The sequence below is a fragment of the Brachycentrus maculatus genome, unplaced genomic scaffold (genome assembly GCF_059751285.1).
Source record: "Brachycentrus maculatus isolate JH-2025_06_01 unplaced genomic scaffold, ASM5975128v1 h1tg000386l, whole genome shotgun sequence".
NCBI lineage: Eukaryota > Metazoa > Arthropoda > Insecta > Trichoptera > Brachycentridae > Brachycentrus > Brachycentrus maculatus.
In genome coordinates this window covers 369,769-396,539 of record NW_028281135.1, presented here as the reverse complement: position 1 = coordinate 396,539, position 26,771 = coordinate 369,769, and the positions used below count along the sequence as shown (strand labels likewise).

The following is a 26,771-nucleotide window of genomic DNA, read 5'->3' as shown; positions in this document are numbered from 1 at the left end:
TTGATACCTATTTCTAATAATGAGCCGCTTAGGCTCACAGAAATAGTATGAAATTGAAATAATAAAAACACAAATATTTTTCTTTAAAAAATAAATAAATAAATGAAGTAACTAACCATCACGCAGCTTCTCCGCTGGATAGGCAGAGAGAATAGGACACCATTGCAATCTGTCTTTGCGAACAATCTTCGCTTCACCCCCATCAATGTATTTTCTCATGCATTCCCATCGATTATTCTGACTCCTGACCTTACCACTTTCGAATATTTAAAACACTTGATCACACCTAGTGCTCCTCCGTCTTATTCTGCTTCTATTACCAACTACATTCGCCTCATAAATTTGTTTTAATGTTCTTTCTTCAGTCATTCGATTCATATGCCTCAACCATTTCAAAACGCCTTTCTTTATTTTATCGATTATATTTATAACCCTAGTTATTCCAACATCTGTGATACATGGTTTTGCCATGCATTCGCTTGAGAAATCTCATTTTGACTGCATTCAGTCTACTTTCATCCTTCTTTTGCCAACTCAATGATTTAGTTATTAGGGTTACTTTAAAAAATAAACAAACCTGATAATTGATTTTTGTATTTTTTTTAAAATTTAGAGTAAAGTTTTACTGTGATATTTTTTTGGTGGAACTGCATTTTATATAATAAAATAACTACTACAATACTTGGTTATTTTATAATACTTTGACCGAAATTCGTCGTTACCGACATCAACAGACTAGTGCTTCGAATCAGTGTGACGATGTCGGTAACGACGAAACCCTGGTAACTGATTAAATAAATTGATTGTGAAAAAAACTATAATGTTGCTATAATATTATATATATCTAAAACTATAATATCATATTGCATATTTTTTAAATTTTATTAAGAAATATATTTTTACCCCTACATTCAAATGTTGGTACATATTGAATAAAAAAAATCGTATATAATTTTTTTTTTAAAAATATTTATTTCATAGATACATACATTTTTTTTACTATATGTATTACGACCTTTTAGGCATGGCCTGTGTTGAGCCAAAATACTTACATGTTAATATTTTTTTTTAAATGATTGTTTTTTAAAATTATATACATTACATACAAAAGATATACAATAACAATTTACAGTATAAAGGTTTAACATTAAAATAATGTATAAAACTCTCTTCACAATCAAAACATCAAATAGTTTTAAGAATTTTATTCTCAGATGATTGTGAGAAGTATCTTTGTGAATTTTCGCTGTTTGTCTCTGAAATACGGTCTCTAATAGTTAAACTCGTATTTGAATCACTGCAGAATGCGCTCGAAAGCGTCTGCGATTTCCCCATTTCAGGGAGGATGCTTTCATTCGTGTTTGTGAAAGCTCCGATATTTTCGAATCAACAATGTAGCGAGTCCTATTTCCTGATTTGCAATGCAATCGTTTTCAGAAATAATTTGTCGAGATTTGAATTCCGTTTCTGTATCCATCGGTCCGAGAATTTTCATATCATTTTTTTCCGGGATATTAGTCTGAATTGAATCCTATTTTCAAATTGTATTTTGCAAGAAACCGTACAGGCAATTTAAAATATTTACATCAAGATTTATTTATTTAAATTTTCACATAAATCACTTCTTTAACTTTAACCATTCTACCCATTATTGACAACTAAACTAGTTACATTTATTAATATATTATGTATTTTTTAACATCTCATCAAAGATGACGAAGAATATGGAAGTCTGGGCATTTACGGGGCTGACGACCGTCATAGGCTGGTTTGAGTGATCACTTCTGCAACATTAATCATTGTACCCATTATTGACACCCAAACTAGTCAACACATTATTTTTTGACATCTCATCAAAGATGAAGAAGAATATGGATGTCTGGGCAATTACGGGGCTGACGACCGTCACAGGCTGGTTTAAGTGAAATCTTTACACACTATATTCTTAAATTCTTATTCTATATTCTTATTCTTCTTTGTCTTTGATGAGATGTCAAAAAATAATGTGAAAAATAACTCCTATGATCCTGGAGATAATCCAGATTTGTGAACATTTGGACATATTTGGACACTCAAAATGTTGTAAATAAACTAGTTAAATTAGGGAAGTTATATTTTAACACTTTCTTTATAATTCGTCGTTCATTTTGTGTAATACCACTAAAAACACTATATGACTACCGGTTTCCGAATAACCATTCCATCATCAGGTCAACTGCAGACCTGATGGTGGAATGGTTTTCTGAAACTGGTAGTCATAAAGTAGTGTTTTTAGGTGGTATTACACAAAATTACGATGAATGATAAAGAACGTGTTAAAAATATAACTTATTTTTTGACATCTCATCAAAGATGAAGAAGAATATGAAAGTCTGGGAATTTACGGGGCTGACGACCGTCATAGGCTGGTTTAAGTGATCGCTTTACACACGTGTAACAATCACCAATTCTACCCATTATTGACAACCACACTACACATAGTTCTATATATATGAACCAATTTTGAAACAATATTCTTGAATCACTAGAACATCGCAATTCTTCTTCATCTTTGATGAAATGTCAAAAAATAATATGAAAATAACTCCTGTAATTAGAGATAATCCAGATTTTGTATAAGTATTTGGACACACTCAAAATATTGTAAAAAAATTATAACTTCCCAAATTTAACTGTTTTAAGTTATATTAAACGGACAGTGTACCATACCACAAAGTTAATAATGCTTTTAATATACAAAATATGTTTCGATGGGGTTCAAGGTAATAATAAATACAAAGCATTTCCGTTGACTTTTACGCAGTACGTAAAACAATTCTTTTAACGTGTCATGACGTCACATCCATTAGTAAACGTGAGCTCTGTTTTTCATAGACGTACAACGTACATGTAACAATGCATGTAGCATTGTATCAAATCATTCATGTAGCTTGTGCGGTACTGTCAGTCTCCTGACTAATCTTTTCGGTGGATGAGTTTCTGACGGGAAGCCATTTTGATTTCGGTAAACCCCAAAGGATATTGGTATTATGTATATCCTTTGAAGTAGCGAGTGGCTGTACATGAACAGGTGGATACATATGTAATATGTGTTAATAAATGTAATTTAATATTATATAATTAGAGGACTTCAAAGCTCTATCAATTTGACAATATTTTGAGTGTATTCAAATCTTCGTTTACAAAACTGAATTTGGTCTACTTTTGGGAGTTATATTTTATTAATATTGATACCTCAACAAAGATAAAGATTAAGGCAAATGCCTATTGGCCTACACTCATTGTTCCAACAAACATTAAAATAAATATATTTTTTTAAGTTAAAAGAAACAGAAATTCGCTTCCAACATTTTGAGTGTGTCCAAATACTCGTTCAAAAATCAGGATTATCTCCAATTACAGGAGTTGTTTTCATTTTATTTTTTGACATCTCATCAAATATGTAGAAGAATGTGGAATTCTGGGCATTTACGGGGCTGACGACCGTCATAGGCTGGTTTAAGTGATCACTTAACACACGTGTAATATTCACCAATTCTACTTATTATTGACAACCACACTTTTAAAATTCTTGGAAGTTTATTTAAATCTTGAAAAAATATACAAAAAAAACTATTATATCTTTTATTATAAAACATTAAACCACGAATGTAAGTCCCTCTCCAAGCACAAGAGCACAATCTCTTTTATGGAGAGGCACAGCGAATCGAAATATAAAAGTTCTCCATATGTATAAATGATTCAAATGTATTATGTTATAAATAAAAATGTAAATATATTAAATGAAAAAAAAAACAAAACTCGTGAAATTTGAGTAGTTTGGTTGTCAACCGTTAGTAGAATGGTGAACGTTACACGTGTATAAATTAATCACTCAAACCAACCTAAGATGAGTCATAAACCCCGTAAATACCCAGAATTTCAAATTCTTCTTAATCCATGTTTATATCATATGTCAAAATGTGAATCTGAGGGTGGTCAGTACCAGCGATAAGTATATGTTTGCTAAGATGAGGTTAGCTACAAATATTATACATATTTGCTAAGCGGAACATTTGGTTGTCTGATTAGGGCATCGTGTTTACAGTCAGACCACAATATTGGGATAAGGTTTCAAGCGATCATGATCTCTGTACATAACGCGTAATATGTTGAGAAAGCAACCACGATCTCTGGAGAGAGACTTGTTTCAATTTTGCTATGTATCAACTTAAATAATCTGAACATTCACCAGATTTGTGAACAACGGTTTGGAAATAATCAAAACTATTATGAACAAACCTTGTTTTTAACCACTTTTGTTTTTGAAAGTCGAAGAAGAATATGGACGTCTTATTACTAACGAACCGCCAAAGGCTGGTTTAAGTGATCACTTTATACAAGCGTAACATTCACCATTCTACTCATGATTGACAACCACAGTACTCAAAGTACTCAAAGTACTCAAAATTTTGAAGTCACGTACATTATATATATATATAACGTGGTAATATTTTTCTTTTGTATATTGGGTATTAATAATATGTAAAATGGGTGTATAATAATAAAATAAACAATGTGTTGCTTTGTAATTAAAGTTAATAATTAAAGTTTATTCTTAATTTATCTTTATAATAATTTTTATAATCTATCTATCTGATTCTGACAGTTAATAATATTATCGGAAGTCTTTTGTTTTCTACTGAGCGACGCATGCGACATCTGGTGGTAGAACTGTTTTATGTAGGTACTAATTGTAGGTACTTAATAAAATGTATAGGTAGGTACCTAGTTATTTTATTACATCTCCCCCCTTGGGGATGAAAATTCATAGTAAAATTTTCACTCGTCCTCCGGATCATCTTCTTCTAGTGAAGGGACTGGTATAAGTTTAGTGATATGATAAAGTTTTTTTTTATTTTCTTTCTTCCTTTTTTTCTTCTTTTTTTTCTTTCTTTTTTTTTCTTTTTTGTTTTTTTTTTCTTTCTTTCTTTTTTTTCTTTTTTTTTTCTTCTTGACCCTTTTAAAGTAGACACAGTTTTTTTTCAATCCATTTGTTTTTTTCTTTTGAATTCCTTCATTTTTATTCTGACCTCTTAAAGTATCTTCTAATTTAACCAAATTTACAACTTTTAATTGTTCATCTGCATTTTCATTCGAGTTTAATACTGGATTCCTGCTTAGACAATCTACTTCTAAATTCTTCTTTCCTGGAGAATATTTTATTTTATCTTTCGTAGAAGTTTTTTCTACTTTATTTTTATTTTCATTTTTCAAGCACTGTTTCTGTGTTATTTGTATGTCTTTATTTTTATTCTGATCTTTTAAATTATCTTCTAATTTAACCAAATTTACAACTTTTAATTGTTCATCTGCATTTTCATTAGATTTTAATACTGGATTCCTGCTTAGACAATCTACTTCTAAATTCTTCTTTCCTGGAGAATATTTTATTTTATCTTTCGTAGAAGTTTTTTCTACTTTATTTTTATTTTCATTTTTCAAGCACTGTTTCTGTGTTATTTGTATGTCTTTATTTTTATTCTGATCTTTTAAATTATCTTCTAATTTAACCAAATTTACAACTTTTAATTGTTCATCTGCATTTTCATTAGATTTTAATACTGGATTCCTGCTTAGACAATCTACTTCTAAATTCTTCTTTCCTGGAGTATATTTTATTTTATCTTTCGTAGAAGTTTTTTCTGCTTTATTTTTATTTTCATTTTTCAAGCACTGTTTCTGTGTTATTTGTATGTCTTCATTTTTATTCTGATCTTTTAAAATATCTTCTAATTTAACCAAATTTACAACTTTCAATTGTTCATTTGCATTTTCCTTCGATTCTAATACTGGATTCCTGCTCACACAATCTGCTTCGAAATTCTTCTTTTCTGGAGTATATTTTATTTTATATTTTCTAGAAATTTTTTTCACATGATTTTTATTTTTAATTTTATCACTAGTTCTTAAATTTCCACGTCTTCTTTGATTATCTTCTAATCGTTTTCTTTGATCATCTTCTAATTTTTCTCTCTCACTCCGAACATATTGTAGTAATTGTTTTAATACATCGAATGTTTCATAATCCATTTCCAATTAACAAAATTGTCGTTTTATAACGTCTTTTGTTTATTGGGTATTAATAATATGTAAAATGGGTGTATAATAATAAAATAAACAATGTGTTGCTTTGTAATTAAAGTTAATAATTAAAGTTTATTCTTAATTTATCTTTAAAATAATTTTTATATCTATCTATCTGATTCTGACAGTTAATAATATTATCGGAAGTCTTTTGTTTTCTACTGAGCGACGCATGCGACATCTGGTGGTAGAACTGTTTTATGTAGGTACTAATTGTAGGTACTTAATAAAATGTATAGGTAGGTACCTAGTTATTTTATTACATATATATATATATATATATATATATATATATATATATATATATATATATATATATATATATATATATATATATATATATATATATATATATATATATATATATATATATATATATATATATATTATATATATACATATATATATATATATATATATATATATATATATATATATATATATATATATATATATATATATATATATATACATATATATATATATATATATATATATATATATATATATATATATATATATATATATATATATATATATATATATATATATATATGTGTATATACATACAGTGCTAAGAAACACGCAGTTCGTTATGAACAATGTTTGATATTGCGCGTGCTGCTGTAGCGTTCAACAGATGACGCTTCCAACGCGGTCATATAAGCTGTTTTTTTAGAACCATATTTTAACCTGTCACCGGTAAAAACACCTATCACTTTATAAAAATACGTTGCTGAATTACTTTGGGAGTTTTAAGATTTTGAACAAATGAACATGACATTTTCATATAGGTATATATACTCGTATTATATATTAATTACACGAGTGTATATGAATGCTACGTTGTGTGAAAATTATAAAGCCATCGCTACATAACTTAGGCTGATTTGATATTTTGAAGAAATTAAAATTATTTTTTTATTCATGCAGATTATTTTTATTTAATAAGGGACTCGTGGAATCCTTTCGATACCTCTATAGCTCATCCCCAATACTCTGCCTTTAATCCTATGAGATAACAGATGATTTTTCATGTATTTCACCATATCCTTTGTTTTATATCTGACATTGGCGTCCTATTTTTATTACTTTTTCTTTACCTTAACCATTCTTATCCTTTTCCCAATCCAATCCAATCAATCAAATGAATTTCCTTATGGATATCTTATGTCTCTTTTATCCCGAATTTCCCTCAACAATTAACTAACCAAAAAAGTTTTTGGTTTGCCATATACTAACGAGGTCAGTTTTTCCCTCTGATTTAGATCAGTGTAAAGATTATTTCGAAAGGTTCAGGATTTTTATTAATTTATAAATGGGATTTAAATGAATAAATAAATTGATAAGTCTTTTATGTGGAAGATCTTTTAGCAAAGAATGACAGAAGTTATTCATTTTATTCTACCAGAAACTGGATTATTTGCCTTATTGATATGTAGGGTATATATTCGTAGTCAAAATTAAACACAATTAATTAAAATAATCTACTTAATTGAGTTTTATTTTAATTTACGACTAGTTTCGAAAACGACAATTGTTTTCATATTCTGGTACAAATTAAAACTAATTAATTAATTTATTAATTAATTAGTTTGAATTTATACCAGAAGATGAAAACAATTGTCGTATTGTATATATATATATATATATATATATATATTTATAAATATATATATATATATATATATATATATATATATATATATATATATATATATATATATATATATATATATATATATATATATATATATATATATATATATATATATATATATATATATATATATATATATATATATATATATATATATATATATATATATATATATATATATATATATATATATATATATGTATGTATATACATGTACAAGTTTAAAAAATTCAGTAGTGTAGTTGTCAATTATGGGTAGAATGGTGAATTTTACACTGAAAAACGTGATGTTTGAAACCCGACTAGGATGGGTTGTAAGCCGTGTAAATACCTAGACTTATGGATCATATTTATTTCGTATTTCTATATTTATTTGAGTATATCGGCTTAGAACAGGCTATGCCTAAAGAGCCGAAATGCAGATAAATTAAATGTACATTTGTATTTGAGAAGAGATGTCAATATTTTCCATACGTTTTAAAATAATTTAGTATAACTTTTATTTGAATCAGTTTTTATCAGCAGTACGAGAACACCGGATTGAACAAAACTGTTTTTCATTTTTTAAATATAAAAACGGAAGGATTTGTCTCACTCCACTTGCTGCAAAGCAAAATGCGAAAGGGACACTGATAAGAGATAATAAAGCTGAGTCAGCAATTCTCCACTGGGTACATGGATGCTAAGTAATCATTTTTCCAGTTGACAATTTTACAGATATATTTTTATAGAAATTGGAGATTTTACATATAGATTTAATTAATCGAAAAATACACATAATGCAGAAAAAAGATATTATTAAAAATAATAGACTTTTATATCACTCTCCGTAGTGTAATAGTCAGCACGCTCTGCTATCGTTTTGTAGGTCCCAGGTTCGATTCCCAAGGGGGATAAAATAAATATAAGTAATTTTTTCACTGTTTTATTTATTCAATATTACCCTGGTCTGGTATCTAAAGCGGAGGACTGATCACCTTTCCTTCATTCGTAAACGATTAAGATAACACTGCGTTTATATGACACAGTGCCCTATGCACCATTGGGGCGGGGATAAGGGTTTTATTATTTATTTATATCATTCTCATGATATAAATAAATAATAAAACGTAATAAAATAAAATAAAATAAAATGTTGTGTTTTTAAATTTTTGTTTACAAATTCTGGATTACCTCCTCTTTGGAGTTATTTATATAAATTGCTGTTTACCCATACACTGGCCGGGTAATGTTAGGTTAGGTTAGGATAGGTTAGGTTTTTTAAATTTTTCTAAACAATACAGTACTTTTATGATTTTTTTTAAATGAAATTTATAAATTCGTGTTTTTTGTTTAAATGTTCCTTTGCCCCGACTCTGTACTTATAGTATCTACGTTTTTCTAGCATTATAAAATCAGCATTGAGTAGACCGTGGTGTACACGGGTAACTGAGAATTCAATTTTATTTTTATCAGTTTTCGAAATTTACCCAACAGTATTGGGTAATGCCCGTTTACCCGGATAAACCGAGATTTACTTCGTATTCTAGCATTACTCGTAACATTTACATAATATACAAATAAACGTAGGAAAGACCGAGAAAAACTTGGGATGATCTAGTATTTCAAATAATCGCTTGAAAGTGGACATATCTGGAGTAATTGGCGGCTATGTATGACGAGTGCACGAATATAGAAGAGGCGAAAATTGTTTGAAATGACAGTGTGGTGTGTTTTTTCTCTCTAATTCAATTCTGACTCATTAACCGATTCTGGTCTAATTACCTACAATTAAATTGCTACCTAAGAGGTTATAAATAAAAAGTAAAAATAGATCAAAGCTTTTTTTAATAATCAAGTTTTTATTGCAGTTTTATCACTATAATTTAATTTTTTAATGTTAACGAACCTTTAAAAGCTCTCTGGACCATTAAACTCTTTAGATTAAATATTTAATGCCTAATTAAACTTGGAATAACGGTACTTAGGTAAGCAATGTTTTTTCATCAGTTTAAAGTTAAGCCTCGGATTATCGATCAGGTTTATTTTCAGTCAACCGTAACCTTACAATAAAGCCCTATGAAGTCTTTATGCTTAACCATCGGCTTATGGTTGACTGAATATTATCAAACGAGACGAATTACACATAGTATGAGTAGATTAGTGTGTGATCGATCCGTTTGATCAGCGCGAGATTCTATATAAACACTATCTCCCGCTAATGAAACGTAAACATGTCACGGATTATGTATATCTTCATATAAACGAAGGATTAATGGCTCAGTTGGTACGGTAGTGGTTTCACTTAGCGAAAACAAGATGATTATAATAATAATTTATTAAGAGCTATTTAAAATAATGGCCCCTCAAGGGCGCTCCGCCGTGATTAAATTAAGGGTAAAAGAAAATTATAAAAATGATTTGGTAAATTAATACGTTTTTTATTGACAAACATGTATAGATGAACGATAATATGAAAGACTGGGTATTCACAGGGCCTACGATGTGCTATGACTGGCTGGTTTTAAGTGATCACTTTATACTCTTGTTACACATACCATTCTACCTATAAAAATATATATTTTTAGCTCTTCTTGAATGTTTTTCGCAGATACTTTGTGGCACATTTTGTGGAAGTTTTTGATAAGGGAAGGGTAATTAACTAAGAATATTTCAAAGTTTTAGAATTGAGTACATAAACCCTGATGATGACAAGGTTCTTGTCGAAACCAGTTGGATAAAGTGTACCAATAAAAAATGGTAAAAACAAAGTTGTTTTATTTTATAAATTTTTAACTCTGATTGTCTCGGATATTAAGCAACGTGCTGTGATTTAATTTTTGGTCATAACTGGTGTATTGAGAGTGACGGCAGAGACTGAATCTCCTATAATAGACACGTGCTTTCATATGTGAGCTCTCGGCAGCATATATGGTTTAGTTGAGTAAGCTGTTTTATAAGGAAACGCAGCGTTATTTTAAAGAAAAAAATATTAGATATGAGACTTTCGCTTCGAATGAGAATCCAAGGTATCATAAAAAGTAAGTATAGTGTCAAAGAAATACTTCAAATTAATGTCGACTACGGTAGAAATCGAACCCAGAACCCGATCAATCGTAGCCAAACTACTACACTTTTGAGAGAAACATGGTTGTTAGATATACTCTTATACACGTATATGATTATAATTATTTTATAATTATAACTTTATCTTAATTTTAGGCTAATTTTACACTCAACAAAACTTTGCACGTATTACTAATTTACAACGAATAAGTTTATTCAATTAACGCGTTGATAAAGGTTTTTTCACAAAGCTTATTATTCCAAACCACGTTATAGGGTAGGGTGGATAGTCTTTACGAACGTATAATGGATTAATTTATTATATCACACCACGTAATAAAAAATATCGCGGAAAACATTTGTTGAAAATTGTACATTAAAAAGTAAATTTGATGAGTACAATGTATAAATTTATATTTGTAAAACTTAAAAAATTATGTGTTATTTAAATATATCAGCGCACACACATAAAATATATACACACGTCTTCACATATCTTTATACATTTACATATATGCACACGTTGAAAAATACAGTAAATTCACTATGAAAATATGACAATCGTTCTCTAAATACCTTTCTTAATTTTATCGATAAAGCTAGTCTCAGCCTTGCATTTTTTCCATTTATCACCGTTTAAACAACTAAAATATATCGTTTGGCATCACATACATCCGAGACATCGCATTTGGATTGCATTTCATCCTTCTTTTGCAAAATCCATGATTCACTCACATGTAAGACTAAGGCAACCAAGACTCCATTGTCACTGCCAGTTTAGCTATATTTTACACACATGATGTTTTTATTATTCTTACTGATGTTTTTATATTTTGTTTTATAACTGGTTCAACAATAATTTATGGTTATATTCCTGTCACGTTGTAAAGAGGATTGATGTTTATCGACTTATTGAAACCTTGTATGTTTTATGGATGATATTACGCGAATATATTAGACGTTAGTTTGGAGAAATAACACAGAATCTCTCCGTGTGGCCTTGGGAAAACATGTTATTAAAACGATTCATGCGACAAAAAAAATTTTTTCCTGTTATTTGTTTTGTTTTGTCGAAGGACACGATGAAAAAAATAAGGTAGAGCCTGAAAAGTGCTTTATTAATGTCGACCCTAAGTGGGTTAATTGATTCTGTAGTATGATACTACGTGAAAGCATTATAAATCTTCCACGTAAGTACTACACACTGAACATTAACGTTTGAAATATTTTACTGCGAAGGTTATTTAAACTGATCTTATACTGGAATTACAGAGATTTTTATTTTCATCTGGTTTCCATATGCCGGTATTTTACCATATTGCGTCGCTCCCTCGACAAACTGTTTTGATTATTTCTTGAATGTTTTTCGCAAATACCTTGTGGCACATTTTATAATAATAAAAAAATAAATAAAATAAAACCCCTATTTGCACCCCAATGGTGCATAGGGAACTGCTTCATATAAACGCATATTATCTCGATCTCTTACACATGAAGGAAAGGTGATCAGCCCTCCGCTTCAGGTACCAGTCCAGGGTAATATTGAATAAATATTACAGTGAAAAAATCACTTACATTAAGTTGACTCCCCCCCCTGGGAATCGAACCCGGGACCTCCAGAACGGTAGCCGAGCGTGCTGACCATTACACTACGGAGGCGGACAATTTATAAACTGTATAAAATTAAACCACTTTGTTTTTACCACTTTTTATTATTAGTACACTTTAACCTACCGATTTCGACAAGAACCATGTCATCATCAGGGTTAATTAAATTGTAAAATATTAAAAACATTAAAATACTCATAATTAATTATATTTCCTTACCAAAAACTTTTGTGGTAATATGTGGTTGTTATGTTTTCGTTTGTAAAAAAATACAAGATTCTGATTTTTATATTTAATGGTATTTAAACTTATTTAATATTTGGTGTGCAATAAATAAAATACAATTTAAAAGTACCGCAACTTGATATGAAACATGTGTCGTTTTTTCCTTTATTTTATGAAAGAAAGAAAAAAAGCAGCATTCATCCATAGAAGTAGAAATGTGAATGTTACACGTGTATAGAGTGGTCACTTAAACCAGCCTATAAACCAAGTCATAAGCTCTGTAAACGCCCTGTCTTTCCTATTTGTCATCATCTTTATTGAAGTATCAATTTAAAAAAATCATGATACAAATAACTTCTCAGTGGAGTAAAAATTCAGCATTGGTGACCATAGATTTAGACACATAACTTAAAATACTGAGAATTGTTTTTTTAAGCTAATTCTGAATTTTTCATTGTTTTAGTTATAATCCTGTGCGCGTCCCTGAGATCAACAACTGGAGAAACTATCCTTCAAGCCATAGACAGTCTGAAGCTGTCCCAAGCCATTCTCCTGGCAATAGACGTCTCCAGCTTTATCCCCTTTCTACCGAGGATCGTCAACAACGGGCCTCGTCAGGAAAATCTGCAGGATGAAATGCAGCAAGATCCTCCAGCAGCCGCGGATACTAGTGACCTTAGAGTAGATGGATATAGAGAACCCAGTCCCGATATCAAAAGTCCTCTGTCTTCCAAACGTAATAATAGCGATATAAGTGCCCCTTTAGTAGATGAAACAAAAAGCAATAATAATTTCATCGAAATTATAGCAGATAAAATTTATTCCAATAGTGTAAATATAAAACTTGTTAATAAATCTAATACGGTCGTAAATGCTGGATTAAATAAATCTGATGTTATTGACGATCAGAGAAAAGCAGAAGATAAATTAAGTTTTAATACAACATCCGCATTTAGCATCGAGTCCCATGTAAATATCTCGATCCAGGATTTCCATAAAAATGATGGTCGTGAAAGTGAATCACTTGCGACAGATTTGGAGAATCGTGCTATCGGGAAATATGGAAAGTACTCTGAATCTCTCGCCAGCGAGGGGAGTTCCCCGGGGGTGGAGGGTGGATCAGCTTTTTACGGCGCGAGAAATGCCTTTCGCGAGAGCGGCCTCTTAAATGTCGATCGTCGTAAAAGTGCCGCAACACGGCCTTTGTTAGAGACGAGAAGTGACGGAAGTCTCGAAGGTGAAAATAATGGCAGGGAGGTAGAATTGAGGGAGAGTTCTATAAAGGAGGATCGCCACAGACGAAACGATATCACTTCCTCGAATTATGAAGAAAATAATAAAAACGACAGTAACTCAGAAAAACATCCCTACCCTGGTGATTCTATAGTAACTCATGAACTGGAGATTCATAAGACGCCAAGTAACGGAAGTCTCGAAGGTGAAAGTAATGACAGGGAGAGAGATTCAAAGGAGAGATCAAAAAAGGAGGATCTTCACCGACGAAACGATATGACATTCTCAAATTATGAAGAAAAAAATAAAAACGACAGTAACTCTGAAAAACATCCCTACCCTGGTGATTCCGCAATAACTCAAGAACTGAAGACTCACACTGTGTTCAAAAAAGATTTATTCTCAACTTATACGAGGAATAAAAGGAGTTGGTCCGAAGATCGTTACGAGATGTTTGAAAACATCAGTCTCGATATGAAGAGATCCTTCATGATCCTTACAAGTATGGATTCCAGAAACAGCGTTTCCGACGTATTCATGGAGAAATCTTCGAGGAACGAACTGTTTGAGCACATCCTGGAAGGTTTAAGCACCGTCGTAAATGGAAACACAGACAATAAAACGATCAAAGTGTTTAAGTTCTTGTTTCTAGAATGGAAAGAAGTGCTCGAAGAAGAAACTGAAGTAAATATAACGAAATCGCACTGGAGACCCTTGATTATTTTGCAATCTTCCAAGAACTTGACATGGAAGAAAAACCATGGAGATATGTTCCATCAAAGAGACGTGTCGCTGAATATACAGAGAGTTCAGCCAAATTTTGACGAGTGGTTTCAAGAGAAGGGGTCCGAGTTTGAAGATGATTCGTGTTATGGTGACTTCTGTATTAGAGCCCAAATCAAAGTGAATTCTACTCATATCATCATTATCGTCATTGGGGCACTTCTGTTCTGTGGCCTGACTATAGGGATTGCAATGATTGTAAGGTTAGTACCAATCTTGTTTATTTTAAATTATCAAAAAATGTATATTATCAAACACTGATTTTTAGGGTCTATTATATTGCATATTTTTATTTTTAAAACAAATAAAAATAAAATTCTTTGCAATTTTTTTGGCCTTGTTAGGGTATTATCAAACTACTGACAGTAGTTTTATAATTCCCTAACAAGGAGAAACAAGTGTCCGGAATTTAATTTTATGTGTTTTAAAAATAAAAATATGCAACTAAGTAGACCCTAAAATCAGTGTTCGATTTTAATATTTTAAATATAAATTATGGAGATCTTTAATATAAATTAAAAGCCAAATACATACAAACATTATTTTAATTTATATATTAAATAATAATATCAAAAACTGATTTTTAGTGTGTACTAAATTGTACTTTATTATAAAAAAAAACACGTAAAATAAAATTCGTGACGATTGTTTCGCCTTGTTATGGCATTTTCAAATAATGTTCAGAATGTCATTTTCAAATTCACCAATTAGTGACAGTTTAAATACGAGTATTGAATAAAAAGATAATTTTTTAAGCAAATTATGAAATGTTGCATTTATTTTTCATATTATTTTTTTATATCTTATCAAAGATGAGATATAAATGAAGAAGAATATGGAAGTCTTGGCATTTACGGGGCTGACGACCGTCATGATCAGTATTTGGACATCTTCAAAATGTTGCATTTATTTAGTGATGCTCCTTTTGTCTCTCACATTAAATCTCTTTTACAATGATTAAAGAAAACACTTCGTTTTTTACCACTTGAGTTTTATTATAGACTACATGTTTCAGAAGTTAAACTTCCATCATTCAGGTCTGTATAATAACATAACAGTTACTATACAGACCTGAATGATGGAAGTTTAACTTCTGAAACATGTAGTCTATAATAAAACTCAAGTAGTAAAAAACGAAGTGTTTTCTTTAATCATTGTAACATGTCTTACCACAAAGTTAATGCCGAAACAATAAATAAATCTCTTTTATTCTTTATTTTAAAAGAATCAGTTACATCACTACATCCTTATTTTTTTATGTATCTAAAGTTAGCATTGTAAAAGTAAAGCACAATAGTTTGCATTATATTGTATAAAGTAACATTTAAATTTGAGCCTTCAACGGTATCAGCGTTTGTAAGAATGATATAAAGCGGTAACAATGGCATAAAATGTTCTTACAAGTCTCTGGTTTTGTTCTGTCAGGGATTAGGGAGTGTCTTCTTTTAACGTTGCGCGGGACCCAATGAAGCTGAGGGTAGTAAAGCATCCCCTTTAAAATTTGCTTTCATAAAAAAAGGACATTTGCAATGGCGGTATTTTATCTTGTTACTCTAAAGAAGGAAGCTGTTACTGTTTGGTGCTGTTTAAGAAAAAAATATTCTGATTTTGTGTTTTATTTTTTATTAACACATTCATAATATTTTTTTATTGATTTAATATGTAGTTAAATAAACAATAAACTATTCACATTTAAAAAAAATTGATAGACATTTCTACTTTTAACATATCGCTCACACCTTTCAACATCGTCATATTTCACACAACTTGATTTTTCAGGAGATCGTTTTTAATGTTTAAAACTATAATAAAAGGTAATAAAAATAAATATCAAGCCACTTATTAAACTGTTTAACTGTGCAACGGATCTTTTTAGGTTAAAAATGAATGTTTTTTCTTCATTTGAAAAATATTTAGTATTTTTGAAAAAATTATTAAAAAGTACCTTTTCTTCAAAATGCAAAAAAATACTTTCTGCCCTGTAGCGGGTAAATATTATGTTAAAAATACGCCACTTTTGCTGGGATATAGTACATTTTATGAACATTCCTAAAATATGCACGACTGAAAATTGACGATTTTTGATATATGACGTTGTTGAAAGGAGTGAGCGATATCTTTATACTAGTTACACTGTTTCTCTCCAAAACAGAGACTTAGCTCTTATTTTTGGTGAGGGACTTACGGTATACTCATTACTTATTGTTTATAGGTTTGAAAGACATGAAAGTTTTTTTCATACTTTTCATTTTGTGTGTGTTTTAATGTTTATAGATTTTTTAAATTTTTGATGTTATTTTTATTAATTCACCATTCACATTAATTCGAGGAAACAGCATGATGATTCGTTAGTTAGTTTTTTTTCTTATTAAAAGCATTGTTTACTTTGTGGTATGGTAATATAACACTCTACTTACTTTCTTAATTGGGGAGAGTGTTTTATTACCATACCACAAATCAGTTAGAAGAAACAAAAATGCACTTCATGTATTATAAACCTTGCACATAATAAGCAAGGTAAATAATATATGCAACTCCCATCTACAAAAATATTTAACATTCTATATAGCGTTCATCATTCACTTTATGGAATACCTACATTTTACCTGATGATGGAATGATTATTCCAAAATTAGTAGTTATTTAGTTGTCCACCTCCGTAGTGTAATGGTTAGCGTGTTTAACTACCTAACTTAACGACTTGGAGGTCTCAGGTTCAATTCCCAGGGGGAAGGTGAAAATAAATATTAGTGATTTTACATTTGAATATTTATTTAATATTACCCCGGACTGGTCATTGAAGCGCGGGAGTGATCACCTTGCCTTCGTGTAAGTATCGATCAAGGTAACATTGCATCGATGCAGTGCCCTATGCATCATTGGATGATAAGAATAAGTTTTAAAGTAGGTTAATTAGGTATATATGTAATTTATAAATTATATAATTTTATTTGACCTACGTAACCGACATCATCAGACTGGTGATGTCTGATGATGTCAGTTAAGACGAAACCCGGTAGCTGGTCAAATAAAATTAACGCAGAAAAAATTACATAGTTATTATGTTATTTTATACAATGCAGTTACCAAGACAAATGTCAGTACAAAACTTAAATCTAAGTCAGATAGGAAGTTAAAAATTCACATATCAGAGTTTTCCATACAAGTTTTCAACACAGTATTGTCTTCCCTTAAGGATGCAGTATTTATTTATTCCCTCTTCGTACTTTTTCAATATTCCCTCTCTCTTGGAAACAATTTTCCACTTGCCAGAGCCTGTTTTCTGTAGGAAGGCGGTCGCGGTGTCTCCGACTGCGGTGAAATCGGTTGAAAGGATGTAAATATTCGGGGGTAGCTGAAGCGAGCACTAATCCAGGGGGTCGCCGAGACTAGGGGATGATTATTATTCAAAGAGTCCCACGAGACACGAACCTACCCTACTCGAGGAAAACTTCCTAAATATGTATGGCCGTTTCGTTGTTTTAAATTTAAGGTGTCGTATTTTGCGGGAAGGCAAGGTGATTAGTTCTGCACTATCAAGCGTCTAGAGTGATTTTCATATATATATATATATATATATATATATATATATATATATATATATATATATATATATATATATATATATATATATATATATATATATATATATATATATATATATATATGTATATTTATATATAAATATATATATATATATATATATATATATATATATATATATATATATATATATATATATATATATATATATATATATATATGTATATATATATATATATATATATATATATATATATATATATATATATATATATATATATATATATATATATATATATATATATATATATATATATATATATATATATATATATATATATATATATATATATATATATATATATATATATATATATATATATATATATATATATATATAAATCACTTCCGCATACAATATTTTAAGTATGTGTAATGAAACAATCTCTTCTTATTATATTTGAGTGTCCTCAATGAAAAAAATACTTCCAAGCACAACACTTTGTGTGTGATTGAAAAAAATTATCACACCCGAGAAGTAGCAAGTGAAAGAAAATGTTAATTGAAGGATATATATACAGCTTCCGAAATTTGAGTAGTATAGTTGTCAATCGTGGGTAGAATGGTGAGTATTACTCGTGTATAAATTGATCACTTAAACCATCTCACCAATAGATGTCTCTAGTGAAGTTCTAGTGATTCAAGAACACTGTTTCAAAATGGTTTCATATATATGTCAGCCCCGTTAATGCTTAGATTTCAATATTCTTCTTCATCTTTGATGAGGTGTCAAAACATAATTTGAAAAATACTCTTTTAATTGGCGATAATCCAGATTTGTGAACAAGTAATTTGACACACTCAAAATCTTATCATACATAAGTCGAAAGCCCTGTAAATACTCAGACTTCCATATTCTTCTTCATCTTTGTTAAGATAACAATACTTGAATATATTATGATACCACTGGGAATTGAACCTAAGATCTCATATATTACAGCAAAAACGCTCACCGCCTTTTTTACGTTTGAAAATAAAAATATGAAATAAGTATATAAAACCGAATTTAAGAAGATTTTTCGTATATTTTCTTCCTGAAAAACTTTTCAGTGTCTGAATGTCTGCCGGAAACGGCGTTAAAACGGACTGCCAACCGGAAGTTGTTATTTTTTATCCCTAAATGCTGATGTCTCTAGCCGACGCACCGGGCTTAGGGTTTTTTGTGCCGACAACCTTTTTGTAAACCCTAAAACGTCCTGAAATGCTGAAACTTTGAAATGACGACGGCGCAGCGTGACGCGTCACTAAACTATCGGCCAATTTGTCGCAAATACGATTTATTTTTATCGTCGCCATATGTTTCAGTTTACTGAAAAGGTTAACTTCAGGAAAATTATATTTTGGCATGATACAAGAGATGGTGGATTGTATTGGATGGATTGTGGATTGTATTATACTCGTTTATCGCTAAAAATCTGTTTCTATAAATAATGTTTGTTTTCTTTTTATAATTAAATTTTAAAAAATTCAATAGTATCGGAAAATTTATAAGAAAATTGATGGCACCTTTACAAATACATATATCTACTTCAATTATATTTTAAATTTTCAGCAAATAAATACTTTTTTATTACTAGAATTATTGATATTTTTATTTGTATCCTTTTTCAGAAATGTCCTGTTGAAGAAAAGATTATCAAAAGGACCAAACAAGATAGTACTTACTGCAACCGATTTTGTTTTTCCGCAAGTGCCAGACAGCAGAAGGGTAAAAAATTCTTTATTTATTTTTAAAATACATAATTCACCGCATATGGATCATATTGTATGGGACAGTCCTGTGTTGTCTGAATTTTTTTTAACAAAAATGTTAACAATATAAGTTTATAATCACTCACCGAGAAGTCTACCGGTTTCGTGATCGAAAAAAAATCTCGGTGAGTGGTGATATACTAATATTATAAATATTTTTGTAAATAAATAAATATTTATTGATTTGGCGTTTAATTTGTAGAACTCCATTTTATTTTATGTATTAATTTTAAATCAAACACAGATTTTTTGAGTCTACTAAGTTGACTTTAACTAAGTAGACTCAAAAAATCTGTGTTTGATTTAAAATTAATACATAAAATAAATAAATAAGTAAAAATGAAATTTACATTTTCTGGCAGTTATTGCTTAGCGTGTACATAACATTTATCTAGCCTCCCACCAGTCTGATGATGCCGGTAATGACGAAACCCAGCTTCTAGTCAAATAAAATTATTAAGTGGATAAAAACTATATATGTAGATGTTATTTTATTATATTAAATTAAATTAATTTATAAAATTAGTTTTAATTTGTACCAGAAGATGAAAACATTTGTCGTTTAATTTTAATAAAATTATTATATTAAATTGAATCCTTCAAGAAATCTCAGTACAAAACTTAATTCTAAGGTCGCAAATACTGAAACTTATTTTTCACATCTCAACAAAGAAGAAGAAGAATAAAGCAGGCTGGGAATTAACAAGGCTAACAACCTGTCCTAGGCTGGTTAAGTGATCACTTTACACACGTTTAATATTTACTATTCTACCCATAATTGACAACCATACTACTTAAATTTTCGTAGGTCGTAGAAAAAAAATGTCCTAGGTACATGATCCATCTCATGCCGTTCCGAGATTGAGTTCACAACAGCCATCTACGATTGGACATAGAAAGCTTTTATTAAGAAGAGACCATTTTAATAGCTGATCTATACCTACGTATGATTGGATATATTATTAAATACTTTTATTTAGCAGAGACCCATTTTGTGAAAAATTATTTGAACACACTCAACATGTTGTGAACTTACACTTATATTGTATATATCCATCTCAATAACTTATTCGTCTTAGCTGAGACATAAATATTTTTTTAAATGTCCCATAATGTTTTGAACCTGTTCAGTGAAAATTACAGAAAACAATTTTAGTTACCACTATACTAGTATGAATATTAGCAGAAGAATGCTTCAATGAAAAGGAATTTTGATATTTAAGAGGAAAAAAATATATACAGGTAATATTTCAGTTCTACTAGAGATAAAATAACGATTCCGCGAATTTTACAACCCGTTGATATTCCTAGAAAAACTTTTTTGGAAAACGACGCAAAACCCTGTATGTGAAGTTTTCATAACACATTGCCTTCCCATTCATGACTAGTTATATCGAATCGGTGTCGAAACCATTTTGGTATTCGAAAATAGGATTTTTTTATTTTCACGTCTTTCTTTCCAAATACGTGCACTGGAATCCTTTTCAATTCGACGAGATTGATTTGAAGGGTCCTGTGAGGAATTGTAGGCTTGTACTTTATGTGCTAATGTTTTTTTATTAAAATAAGGTTACGGGTTTTTTGGCAAAGAACCCAAAATTGAGCGATACATGCCACCTTTCATTACTGGTACCTTTCATTATTATGCTGTAAATTAACTTGAATGATTACTACAACTTACTTAAACGTTTTTGCCATACATGTGTTTTAAATAATGCACTGTCTGATAATAAATAATAAAAAGGAAGAAAAAACAGTTCAAGATTTAATAATCGAGAAACTCGATAGGAAAATTGATGGTTACTTATTTATTATATGCTCGATTTCTGGTAGATAAATAAATTTTTTATCGAATCTTCTTTCTTATTTAAAGACACCAAAAGGTGTTTCATCTCAACTTGAGATATTTATAATATTGATATATCATCTATTTAATAAATAATTTAGTGTCTGATAGAATAAATTATAAATTTTTAAAACTAATAATCATCTTCCTGGCTATATACCAGCTTATTGTCCTTGTCAATAAGCTGAGGTCAGCTCTCCTCGTCTTCAGGTTATATGTCCTTCTGTCCTGGATAACGTCACCTAGGCCATGTCTTCGAATCATGTTATCTTTCTGCTTCACCTATGAATACCTTGGTCTTCCTCTAGATAACCTTCGAGGAAGATCCATTTCTATTGCCTGGCTAACTACATGTTCGGTTTCTCTGCGTCCTATATTCCCATACCATCTCAATTGTCTATCCTCTACCTTCCTATTAATGTCTGTAACGCCCAGGCTTTCACGAATACGTGAACTCTTAATTTTTAAAATTAATAAATATTCAAGCCAATTAAATAATTTAAACGATTGATTTGGCAGTCACTTTGTGGTTTTATCTATTCATTTTAAATTTTAATTTTGCTATGTAAATACCACTACTTCTTCAAATCTATTGTGGCACGTATTTCGATGCATTCCGCATCATTTTATGGATGAAACACGCAGTTACGATAGATTTTAAGAAAAAATGATATTTACCAAATAAAACTTAAATTCCAAATGGTTAGATATTATTACAAAGTGACTGCTGAATCAATTAATTAAACTCAGTAAAATTTTTAATTAATGTTTTACTTAGTAAATATCACTATTTCTTAAAATCTACTGTGACACGTGTTTCGATGTATTCCGCATCATTTTCAAACACCGTACCATACGGTGTTTGAAAATGATGCGAAAATGATGCGGAATACATCGAAACACGTGTCACAGTAGATTTTAAGAAATAGTGGTATTTACTAAGTAAAAAATTAATTGAAAATGGATAGATTTTACCACAAAGTGACTGCCGAATCAATTAATGAAATCAGAAAAATTTATTAATTTATACATTAAAAAAATACTAATTCGTAGTATGATAAGATATTTTATTTATTGTTTCGGCATTCACTTTGTAGGTAAGACATGATTTTCCACTTGAGTTTATTTTATTATGACGACTAATTTCGGAAGCTATGTTTCCATATTCAGATCTAAATTTAAAATATTTTTATTTATTTATATTTATATTTAGACCTGAAGATGGAAGCATAGCTTCTGAAACCAGTCGTCATGATAAGATAGTGTAGAATCATTATTAATTTCAGTTAGAATCTTATTCTTGTTTTGATTTCATCTCAGGTCGATGAGGGGATTGAAGCCATGTTGTGTTGCTGGCTGCAGCAGCTGCAGGAGTTTGGGGGCCCCGAAGTGGACAAGCCGGACCTGTTGAAGGGGTCCGTGGGGTCCCTGGGGGCCGTGGGGGCTCCGGGGGCTCCGGGGGCTCACAAGGGGCCCTCGTCCAATGGCAGTTTGGCCAAGAACAATTATATCATGGACCACAGAATTAGATACAATGTAAGTAGACTGATTTTAATCAAAACGTTATTTTTTTAACATGATGAAGAAGAATATGGAAGTCTGAGTACTTACAGTGGAGTAGTGGAGAAGCCCAGGTTTGTGAACGATGATTTGGAGAAAAATAAACATCATACTAAAAATTATTATAATATATCGCTCGCTCCTTTCAAGATCGTCATAAATAAAAAAACTTGACTTTTCAGGAGGACGTTTTTAAAGTTTAAAAATATAATACGATGTATTAAAAATAAATATCAAGCTACTTTTTGATCTTTTTACTGTGCATCAGACCTTTTTAGGTAAAACCTAAAGGTTTTTTCTCCATTTGAAAAATATTTAGTATTTTTAAAAAAATAATTAAACAATACATTTTCTTCAAAATTCAAAAACAACACTTTATGCCCTGTAGCGGGTAAATGTTAAGTAAAAAATATGCCACTTTTGTTGGGATATAGTACATTTTCTGGGCATTCCGAAAACATGCACAGCTGAAAATTGACGATTTTTGATTTATGACGTTCTTGAAAGGAGTGAGCGATATGTGGTGACACTTAAATTTAAGCATGTATGTAATAATATTAACAAGGCGTTCTAATTTTTTAAACGTTTTATCGGATTTTTTGTCCGTCAAGTTTTTATCCGAAGTTCGTCAAATAGAGGTTCATTATATCGAAGTTTTACTGTACTCGTATAAAATGTATCCGATTATGTTATATGATATGGTCGTCTCGTTAAAACATCGTTAATTATTCATGCAAAGATTTATTAGGAACGTCTATCCATTACCAACCTTTTTAAGGATGACAGATATATCTGAATACAGACCAATTGAACCTTAAAAGGACCTATGGATACATTACGTATTCTAACAACTCCTAGCTCTGACCATTTTGTTTAAACTTATTTAGTGCTTTAAGTTGGGCCAATAAAATGAAAATGATTTTACATATGAACCTTTTGAGGGTCGTTATCATTACGTCCAAACGAGTAAAGAGAACCTTTAAGGGACTTTATTTATTCTCGAGAGACCCCTGATTTACCTAAATAAAAATGGGAAATGATGAAAAAATGTAAGAAAGATGAATACGAAAATGAAATATGTGGACAAGTCAAATAATCACGTCCGATACATTGCTCAATTTACAAAAAAAAACTTTTATTAAATCGGTCTTCTGAAAATGGGGAAAGTCACTCTATGATTTCAACAGTAAATCAAAGAATTTGGAGAAAAAAAAGTAAAAATATGAAAACATTCATAGGAAACATTTTATGATAAATATTATTATTTTTTGTCATCTCATCAAAGATGAAGAAGAATATTGAAGTCTGGGCATTTACGGGGCTGACGACCGTTATCTTCTTCATATTCGATTTGATGTCAAAAAATAATGTGAAAGTGACTTCTATAATTGGAGATAATCCAGATTTGTGAGTATTTAGAAACACTCAAAATGTTGTAAATAAACATTATTTATGAGATTTTTAACACCTTATCATAGATGCAGGAGAAAGTGAAATTTTGGGTATTTGCAGGGCTTATGACTTGTCATAAGCTGGTTAAGTGATCGCTTTACACACGTGTAACATTCACCATTGTACCTATGATTGACTACCACGCTTTTCAATTTTTAGGAACTCCGACATACCTGTATATCAAAATCTTATGACACTGTACATATGAGTTTACAAGAGCCATCTTTGTTGGATAGAGAAAGCTTTTGTTTAGCAGAGATTCATTTTTATTTGGATGAATGCAAGATCAGAGCCCTAGATATTTTTTTATCAAAACGTGATTTTCATTTTTTTATGCAGCTTATAACTTAAACAGTTATTTTAATTCACAATATTTTGAGTATTCAAATACACAATAATAAAATGAAGTGAATATTTTTGATATTCTTGAAATATTAGAATACTTCCTAACTAACTAACCATCACACCACTCTGTCTTTGCAAACATTCTTCGCCTTTACCACGTTCATGCATCTCCTAATACATACCCGACGATTATTACGACTCCTGACCCGGCCGCTTTCAAGTATTTTACTTACTTGATTGTGCCAGGCTTCTTTTTCCAACTACATTCGCCTCATATATATTTATTTAACCGTTATTTCCTCGCTCAAAGGTTCCACATGTCCAAACTATCTCCTTAAAAGAGTGAATGATCGTTTTTTTTTATTCGTCATTCTAACAACAAAAATGCTGTGATATCGAAAAATTTTACCAAGAATTGATTTATTTGCTAATACCTTAATTTTTTTCTTTATCCTAGCCCAAGTTTCCATTACTATGCACAGGAAAAAGGGAATTAAATTATCGGAAACGGAAAATATTTATATTTTTTACAAACTCACAAACCAATGAATATTCTCTATTAGGCTCATTTATTGAATTCTCTACGGGTTTTCGTTTGACCATATAGTAAAAAGTTAATTAAAAATGTTTTTAATTGTTTGTGAAATTGCGAGATTCTCCAGATAAATTATCCAAAGTAAAGTTAAGTGTCTAATTTATACAAACTGCTACCAGGGCCGGTTTCGAAGTTGACATTACCTGACACCTAAACTGATCCAAGTCTTGTGACTGTCAAATTATACAATAGAATTTAGATTGACAGAATCAGGAAAATTAACTTAAGCTTGAGGAAATTGATATTTCAAGCAATAAACAGAAGAAATTTTCTCTGAATAAAAATCCTTCATGTTTTTACGGAGTGTGTGGAAGTTTTTGGTGAGAGTATTTGAATATTTTTAATGTTTTTGAATTAAAATAAACCCTGATGATAACAAGGTTCTTGTTGAAACCGGTAGGTTAAATTGTACATATTTATAAAAAAAGTGGTAAAAACAAAGTTAATTTATTTTATAAAGTTTATAAAATGTGCCACAAAGTATCTGCGGAAAACATTCAAGAAAAGAAAATCTATAACTGTGACTAAATGGTATCACGATATATTTTGAAATACTGTTTATATTGACAGTTGAATTATACAGCCTCAAGAATTATGAAATTCATCAGTATGGTGACCTACAGATAACATTCAATTCCTTTTTCCATCTTACTCCTCATTACTGAGGGTTGTGATCCTTGTTGAAGCTATGACTCTTCTCCAGTTATCCCTTGACTGCACTGCACGTAGCGCTCCAACCACCGAGGTGCCTGCTGCTGTCTGAACTTGATTGGTCCATCGTGTGGGGATCTTCCTCTTCCTCTCTTCACCTCAGTAGTAGTACCAGTAGTACCAGGATATCCTCATTGCTACGCGCAACGTGTCCAAAGAATTGAAGAACTCGTCGGGTACAGACACTGACCAGAATCAAGTCATCTAAGTGCAACCCCCAATGAATG

At 30.4% G+C, this 26,771-nt stretch overlaps 1 protein-coding gene across 1 annotated transcript in view; it reads left to right on the top strand.

The window, feature by feature from the left end:
- The window catches only part of LOC148303107 (uncharacterized), a 155,840-nt gene that overhangs the window by 95,784 nt on the left and 33,285 nt on the right, over nt 1–26,771 (top strand). The window contains exons 5-7 of the mRNA XM_088270433.1: nt 13,128–14,883; nt 19,895–19,991; nt 23,202–23,417. Of these exons, the coding sequence (XP_088126559.1) occupies nt 13,128–14,883; nt 19,895–19,991; nt 23,202–23,417 (2,069 nt within the window). The remainder of the gene's footprint in view (nt 1–13,127; nt 14,884–19,894; nt 19,992–23,201; nt 23,418–26,771) is intronic.